Raw genomic sequence first — 9,214 nt, forward strand, 5'->3', positions numbered from 1 at the left:
CATTAAAATAAATTTGGATTTGCAAAATGTACAACGAGCGGTTGTGTCTGTTCTGTTTGCGTCTAGTCGTGATGTTACTAGAAATGTGGTCCAGTCCAATATGAAGTTAACTGTTTATTTAAATTTAAATGTATTTTATATATAAGCATTGTATGAAAAAGTAATCTCTTTTGGTCGTGTAGAATCAACAATAATGATTTAGTCATCACATCAGTAAACATTCCAGTATAATGCTGTTTCACATACATTCATAGTGGTCGTACTGGGAGGTTCTCTTCCACATTTCTTCACATCAAGGAACACCAGATTAATATGAAATTGTCCACATCTGAACATATTTTGTGACCTTTTTAATAATGTTAAAAGAATATTCAAAATATTTCGATTTATTCTCAATGTGTTTTCCCAATACAACCACTCATTATTCTCTATAGTCACATAATTACTCATTGTACAAAATAATGTCTTCTAAATTCTACAACACTTATTCCATGTCATGGACCCCCAAAATTAAATCCATTTGGTCGCCGACCCCCATCTCCCTCCCTCGCAGAAGCAAAGATTTGCACAAAATGTTGAGATTTTTTCTCAAGATTACATGCTCGTAAGCAGCGCAGCACAAACTTATTTTGTGTATTAGCTATTTTTGAATGGTATAAAACAAACTTTTAGTGCTTCTTTTAGCTCAAATCTACAATGACTTTCCCGGTTTAAATGGGTTAAAAGGGAAACTTCACCCCTGTTGCAACCATATCTTATTTGAATGGAGTTCGGACCTTGGGTTTGTAAAATGAAAGCCTGGGTAATCGAGGCTAGTATGTGTTTTTAAGTGAGCCCAGTGTCCATGACATCATGGACAGTGGAAATACTAAAATACCTATAAACACATAAAAACATAAAACATAAAAACCCCAGGAAAGTGTTTCTTGTCTCCCAAACATCATTGAAATAATATCTGGTTGAAGTGGCCCCTTAACACTGTGGCTCTGGGTGGGCAGACGCTGCTCTGTTGCCACCTACTGGAGACCGAAGCTGTTGCAGGTTCACTTTATTTGATCATTTTCAGGAATTAGGCTGACACTGAAAGCTCATAAATGCCTCTATCCTACTCACAACAAAACACAACTGATGGCACCCGGTATATAGTTATCAGATTCACAAAATAAATCTATCCTACACCCCAGCCCCCCCCCCTTCCCCCTCCGTGTCACCATAGAGATCCACCAGGATCCATAAAAAGGTATATTGCACTACATAAACATTTATTAGACATTAAATAGGGATGCACGATCAATCAGTAAAATAATATTAAATATTTATTTTTAAAAATAAAATAATTTAATCGGTTTTCATCAGCAAAATAAATAAATAAAACATCTACATTTAATTTGTGTACTTCAGCTGGACACTTGAAAAATAGTATATAGGCTATTTATTGATGTAATACTTTATTAACAGGCTTTGGGCCAAAAGGTCCCTGTATAGGGAATAGGCTTGTTTCCATTGTGGTCCTCTGTATAATATCGGAATTGGTCAGAATCGGTATCGGCAGATATGACCCTGCAAATAGTCGGAGATCGAATATCGGTCATAATTTCATAATCGTGCACCCCTAGACATTATTATTGCAGACGGCCACATTGCATACTTCTGTCATGGCAAAACATTGCCGATGGTCCCGACGTAAGGCAGAGAGAGAGTTCATAGCTGGAAGTGTCGGATCGGAAAACATCCGTCAGAACACCCGTATTTCCTGCGGATAACGATATTTTCCGACCAATCACAACACTGGTTTCATACACGGAGAATGTAAACACGGAGAACGTCAACGTCTTTTCCCAGAAGTTTCCCTTAACGGCATCATGGAGGCGTTTCACTCTTAACGGCATCATGGAGGCGTTTCACTCTTAACGGCATCATGGAGGCGTTTCACTCTTAACGGCATCATGGAGGCGTTTCACTCTTAACGGCATCATGGAGGCGTTTCTAGACGCGCGTTGAGGTCTGTGGAGATGTGATGTCACTTCTCCAGCGTGCTGCTGATTGGTCCTTGGTTCTGGCCCGCTTCTAGCCAATAGCCTGGGTTGTCTTCATACCATTTGACTGACACACACAGACACGCGTACGCAGACAGACAGACAAACACACAGACACACAGACAGACAGACAGGAATTAGAAGTGCTTGAAGCTATGATTCAGGAGTTATTTTAGTGACTAAAACATGAGTAGGATAACAACCCACTGAGCAATAGCCGGCTATTAGACGTGCGTCTAAAAATGCGGACAGACAGGTAGTCTGTCTGTCTGATGCCCTCCTCCCAGACAGACAGACAGCCCCTCCTCCCAGACAGACAGACAGACAGCTACCTGTCTGTCTGATGCCCTCCTCCCAGACAGACAGACAGCCCCAACTCCCAGACAGACAGACAGCTACCTGTCTGTCTGATGCCCTCCTCCCAGGTCACATGGGCTCTCCATCCCAGCCGCTGCAGCTTCTGTGAGCTGATTGGGTAGCGCAGGTCCACCTGTGGCCTGCAGGGGGAGACACAGTCATTCACCTTAAAGAACAACTTTAGTTTTTTGGTTTATGTTTTAGGTTTAAGTTATTAGAGAAAGTAAAAGATGAGTGTTAACACAATCGGCGCCGGGATTCCTTCAAAATAGAAGCTTGGGGGGCTGGGAAGACACTCACCTGTCGGTGGGCGGAGCCACTCACCTGTCAGGCACAAACTCCAGCCAGTCGTCCAGTTGTGATTCTGGAACTTTCTTCACCTGCAACACACACACACACACACACACACACACACAGTGGCTCAGCGGTAGAGTGGCTGGATGGTAACTGCAAGGTTCCCAGTTCGAACCCTGTGGGCTCCCCCAGAGTTAAGGTCTCCACACACCGGGCGCGAATCGGATGTGAATTAATATTTTTAGCAGCGTTTCTCCATCGGTTTTCCGAAAACCGCGGCCGGTGTGCAACCACCTTTAGGGCTGTATTTTGCGTGTCTTAAGTACCAGGTCTTATTACCTAACTTGAGTAAACTAAAGACCTGGAGGCGTGATCAATGCTCTTTGGCCACTCAGAATAACCAAATGGCATTGATCACGCCTCCAGGTCTTTAGTTTACTCAAGTTAGGGAATAAGACCTGGTACTTAAGACACGCAAAATACAGCCCTTAGTGTCTAAGTGTCCTTGAGCAAGACTCTGAACCCCTAATTGCTCCTGATGTGCAGGTTGGTGCCTTGCAGGGTTTCTGCCGCCATCGGTGTGTGAATGTGTGTGAATGGGTGAATGTAATGCACAATCTATGTAAAGGTGTGTGAATGGGTGAATGTAATGCACAGTCTATGTAAAGGTGTGTGTGTGTGTGTGTGTGTGTGAGAGAGAGAATGGGTGAATGTAATGCACAGTTTATGTAAAGTTGTGTGAATGGGTGTGTGAATGGGTGAATGTAACGCACAGTCTATGTGTGAATGTGTGTGTGAATGGGTGAATGTAATGCAGAGTCTATGTAAAGGTGTGTGAATGTGTGTGTGTGAATGGGTGAATGTAATGCACAGTCTATGTAAAGGTGTGTGAATGTGTGTGTGAATGGGTGAATGTAATGCACAGTCTATGTAAAGGTGTGTGAATGTGTGTGTGTGAATGGGTGAATGTAATGCACAGTCTATGTAAAGGTGTGTGAATGTGTGTGTGAATGGGTGAATGTAATGCGCCTTGGATAAAGGCGCTATATAAATGCACCATTTACCGCATGCGTGCACACACACACACACACACACACACACCCCCCACTGAACCCACCATCCTGACCAGCTCCCGGGCCAGCTGCATGATGGGAATCTCGAAGTCGTTTCCGATGTTGTAGACCTCTCCGGCCACGCCCTTCTCCAGGACCAATAGGAACGCCTCGATCACGTCGTCCACGAACAGGAAGTGGCGCGACTTGGGGACGGTCCCGTGGATGGTGCTGTCATGTGACCCCGAAGAGGCGGAGTCACGTGTTTAATGGACGCAGAACAGGTTAGAAACTCACGCATGCACGCGTCGCACGCACGCACATGCCGGGGATTTTTACGGCTCTAGCAGAGATTCTCAACCTGCTAAATTTCAAGGACCCTCAGTTTAACCTGAATTAGGCTACAGACCCCCCATTTAATGGCATTTCTGGTGTGTGTGTGTGTGTGTGTGTGTGTGCGCACACACACACACCACCAGGCAAGGAGACACTTACCATTTCTTGTCTGCTCGTAAGAGGGACAAAAATCTTGGAATGACCTGGACACAAGAGAAAAGGTCCAAACATCAACGATCAATATAATTAATAAATCAACTATTCACTATTAATACTTTCGGCCAAAATTGGGACGTGATATAGATGTGGTGTGGATGACTGACACAGTGAGATGATGTGTGATGACATGACTGACACAGTGACTGACACAGACAATGACTGACACAGTGAGATGTGTGATGACATGAAATATAGAAACAGAGGTCATTTAGAACAGGGGTTCCCTAAGTGGGGTCCGGGGACCCCCAGGGGTACTTGAGGGAGTTCCAGGGGGTCCCCAGCTAAATGATACTTTGGGACCAAATGGACCCTTATGGGTCTGTAACTCAGAGAGTGTACAGATGGAACCAAACGTTTGGTTCCATTTGTACGCTCTCAGAGTTAAATTAACATTGATTTTACAATAGATTGGGGGTCGCAGAGATAGAAATGCCATTCAATGGGTGTCCCTATAGACTAATGGATGACAAACTGGGGGGTCCCTGGCATACCGGGGCTAAATAATGTCAATTTGGGGGTCCTTGACATGAACAAGTTTGGGAACCGCTGATTTAGAAGACATTTGTAGAATCGGGTTCTACAAATAAATGGGACCCATTTAGGCCTGACGTCGAAATAAATAAAAGGTCTTCTGAAAGACTATTATATTCAAAGATCTGTGGCACATTTTCACGATTTTTCAAAAATAGCAGATCTACAAGCTTGTAGCGTGCCACTCGGTGGCGCGCTATGAGCTTGTAGATCTAGCTATTTATCAATAGCTAAAGTATAACATAATGCTTTGAAACACCAAAACGGGTTCCCGCCCAGGGCGGGTTAAGCGTACAGTACCTTCTCTGTGTACTGTCTGGGCCCGTACACGTTGTTGTTCCTCGTTATGATGACGGGAAACTGCAACGATGGAAAAACACACATTCAAAATCAAGATTCATAAATACTGTTTACAATGTTAAATTATCCATGATCCAACCCAGTGGTTTTCAACCTTTTTTTACGGGACCACCGTTTGATGACATTTAGCCTCTCAGACCCATCTGAGCCACGGGACCACCATTTGATGACATTTAGCCTCTCAGACCCATTTGAGCCACAGACCACCGTTTGATGACATTTAGCCTCTCAGACCCATCTGAGCCACGGACCACCATGTGATGACATTTATCCTCCCAGACCCATCTGAGCCACGGACCACCATTTGATGACATTTAGCCTCTCAGACCCAAAACGAAAGAATATTTTGTTAAGATTTTGTCCACAATAAGAGACATAACAGTCAAACTTTGATCAAAATAACAATTCTTCTACATTCTCTAATTGTGTAGGGGGGGGGGGGGTTCCAACTCTCCGTCATTTAGCTGCATGCCGGGACCATCTGGGAACCCCTCAAGGACCACTGGTTGAGTACCACTGATCTAACCCACAGGTTGTGAGCTTGGAGATCTGCTGTTTTCTCCTTAATTAGAATTAACTCTTGTTTGTCTTCCAAAGTATGATGCTTTGTATTGGTCCTGTGTTAACCCATTTTGGTGTTAGCATCATGTTATGCTTTAGCTATTGAAAAATTGCAGATCTACAAGCTCATAGCGCGCCACCGAGTGGCGCGCTACGAGCTTGTAGGTCTGCTATTTTTGAAAAATTGAAGAGACGACTGACGTGGAAGACATTTTTAGAATCTGATCTCAGGTCAGAATGGAAAACTGTCAGGATGTAGAAGACATTTTTAGAATCTGATCTCAGGTCAGAATGGGTTAAATAAGGGCTCTGTAATAATAATAAAAGCACCTTGTATTTATCCCAGTATGAAGTCACCAGGAACTCTGCAGCAGCCTTGGTCGCGGCGTACGGGTTGGACGGTCTCAAAGCGCTGCTCTCGTCAAACACCTGACAGATGTAGAACAGAGAGGATCATTCAAACACCTGACAGATGTAGAACAGAGAGGATCATTAAACACCTGACAGATGTAGAACAGAGGATCATTCAAACACCTGACAGATGTAGAACAGAGAGGATCATTAAACACCTGACAGATGTAGAACAGAGAGGATCATTAAACACCTGACAGATGTAGAACAGAGGATCATTAAACACCTGACAGATGTAGAACACAGAGGATCATTCAAACACCTGCCAGATGTAGAACAGAGAGGATCATTCAAGCTTTCCGTACAGCTGCAGTGTTGGTGCTACACGCTTGTAGATCTATTTCTTTCAATAGCTATAAAGTATAACATAATGCTTGAAACACCAAAAGGGGTTCTAGCTGTGCCTGTTCTTATACTTTTAGTCTGTTTTGAATGCTACAGAGGGTCTAGAGATCTACCTCCACACTCGCCATGAGGATGGCTCCTTTCCCCTCCTGGCTTTACTTCCCATCACAGTCACAACTGCAGCATCACTCCCAATCTTCCGCCGTAGTCTGAAAACCCACCTCTTCAGACTCCACCATGGCCCGTAGCACTTGCCCTAGCCTAGCCCCTTAGATAGCACTTTATCTACTGTAGACTTAGATATTATTTTAGAAAGACGTATAGCTCGTTACGTAGACAGCACTAGAATTGCATTTTATGTAGTCATAGCACTTTATAGTACACATGTATATTGTATAAAATATAATTGCGAACGCAGTGAGCACTTACTATGAGACCTAGCAGATCATGTCTGTGTGTCTGTGTGTGTGTGTGTGTGTCTGTCTGTCTGTCCCGCTATCCAAATATGGAGTGTGTTGCATCAGCAATCACTCAGCTCCATATATGGGCACAAAAGGGGCCAGGTCCACTCAGCTCCATATATGGGCACAAAAGGGGCCAGTGATTTGTTTGTTGTGGACCTGGCTGCTTTTGTGCCCATATATGGAGCTGAGTGCGTTCGCGCGTCTTACTCGTATAGTATAGTATATATAGTTGACATAGATACTCCACTGTTACGTTCTTAGTTTATACACGATTCATGATAACTACTTTTTTATATATGTGATGTATGACATGCTTTTGTTTTTTCTTAATGTAAGTCGCTCTGGATCAAGAGCTAAATGCCTAAATTGTAAAATTGTAAGTTGGGGAAGTTGGGGAACATAGAAAACCTGGGGAACATAGGTACAGTACGCTCCCATTGGCGCAGTAGTTGTGTACTAAAAAACTATGGTGTCCAGACAGCTCAGTTGGTACAGCTCTTAGCCTCTTGCCTTTGCACCACAAAGTCATGGGTTCAAAATCTGGGCACCGCCAACTCAGTGTACCAGTAAGACGCGCAAACGCGGGAAGCGAACGCAGCTGAGACCCTGCAGATCATGTCTGTCTGTCTGTGTGTCTGTCCCGCTGTTACTGTATATGTGGCCCCTTTTGTGCCCATATATGGAGCTGAGTGGACCTGGCCCCTTTTGTGCCCATATATGGAGCTGAGTGGACCTGGCCCCTTTTGTGCCCATATATGGAGCTGAGTGATTGCCGATGAAACACACTCCATATTTGGATAGCGGGACAGACAGACACACGGACAGACAGACAGACAGACATGATCTGCTAGGTCTCATAGTAAGTGCTCACTGCGTTCGCAATGAGTCTTCAAGAACCCCCCCCCCCCCTCTCCAACCCAAAATCTAAACTGACCCTGTCACAATTAGTTCGTAATTAGTTCATAGTAGTTAGCGCAGTCTTCCATGTTTCTATGGCTTTTTGTGCATATTGTTCTTATTGCTTATCCCGCCTTATCGCTGCTATATTTTTATTTTATTTTAATCTTTTTGTTTGCATGTTTTTAACGTCATCTTCCTACAGTGACACGTCATATTACTGCTAATCTGTTGTTCTCCATGTTGACAGGACAGATGATCAGAGGAGCAGAGTTTATACCACCCTTATTAAGATGAGGACTGAAGTATGGATTATGGCCCTCATTTATCAACCGTGCGTACGCCAAAATATGGGTGCACGCCGAAATTACCGACATTTTTGACATTTACCATTTCCGCCAAAGCTTGAAATTGAACGTGACAACGTTCAAAATCCACGTTTGCTCCTCAGCTGGCGTACGCATGTTTTTCTGTCGCAGAACGGCGGAGCAGCATTGTTTGACCAGCTGAGAGGCTGCCAAAGGCATCGAAACATATGTATTCACTCCTAAAATGTTAATATAAAACTGTATGTACATGTAAAAAAAGAAAAAGAAAAAAGGAATGGACCTACAAGATGTGTCTTTGTGTCATATTAAATTTATAGGAGCTTTCCAACTTTACAATTAAAATCGCACTTGATTTAAGTCATTTAAACAGTGTTTTGCATGAGCGCATACATGCGAGGATTTGGGCTGTCTGTGCTGGAATATTTCCATGACGTTGGAAAGTATAGCCTATAGTGCAGTGCTGCCTGCAGCTGCGGAGAGTCCCAACATGCATGGGTAGCCTATATACTGTAGCCTAATCTACAGTAGGCCGATGTCTTTCTGGAGTTACATGTGCAATCTCCTCCTCGTTTAATAAACCCGACGCGTCGCTCGAATGCCAAATGTACCGCCAGCGCAAGTGGGAACCGCATCGGAGATGTAGGCTACCCAGCCAGCCCACCACCACCACTCCTCCAGTGCCAGCCACATGGGCTACGGTTTTAGCTGCACATTCATATATTGACAGTTGAGTTGAGTTGACAGCCTATCCACTGCAGCGACTAGCGACTGTGAGGCAATCTAAATAGACTGTCGAACGTGCATGGTCAGTTGATCACGGTGTCACGGACAGACAGACAGGCAGACAGGACAGGATCAGGATCGAGGAGCAGCACCTATGCAAAACAGCAGCGTGTGTGTGTGGGTTTGTGTGTGTGTGTGTGTGTGTGTGTGTGTGTGTGTGTGTGCGCATGTTATGTGGGTATGTTATGGTCAGAGCCGTAAGACAGAGTTACCAAAACTCTGTTCACGTCATGGGGCTT

At 44.2% G+C, this 9,214-nt stretch overlaps 1 protein-coding gene across 1 annotated transcript in view; it reads right to left on the minus strand.

Moving 5' to 3' along the window:
• Positions 1 to 101: 101 nt before the first annotated feature.
• tgds (TDP-glucose 4,6-dehydratase) overlaps positions 102 to 9,214 on the minus strand; it is a 14,647-nt gene continuing 5,534 nt past the window's right edge. The window contains exons 6-12 of the mRNA XM_080758445.1: positions 6,077 to 6,175; positions 5,126 to 5,185; positions 4,235 to 4,278; positions 3,805 to 3,970; positions 2,718 to 2,773; positions 2,436 to 2,533; positions 102 to 2,103 (exon numbers count right to left, since the gene is read on the minus strand). Of these exons, the coding sequence (XP_080614571.1) occupies positions 2,021 to 2,103; positions 2,436 to 2,533; positions 2,718 to 2,773; positions 3,805 to 3,970; positions 4,235 to 4,278; positions 5,126 to 5,185; positions 6,077 to 6,175 (606 nt within the window). The 3' untranslated portion in view covers positions 102 to 2,020. The remainder of the gene's footprint in view (positions 2,104 to 2,435; positions 2,534 to 2,717; positions 2,774 to 3,804; positions 3,971 to 4,234; positions 4,279 to 5,125; positions 5,186 to 6,076; positions 6,176 to 9,214) is intronic.

The sequence above is a fragment of the Protomyctophum bolini genome (genome assembly GCF_963924005.1).
Source record: "Protomyctophum bolini genome assembly, chromosome: 24".
NCBI lineage: Eukaryota > Metazoa > Chordata > Actinopteri > Myctophiformes > Myctophidae > Protomyctophum > Protomyctophum bolini.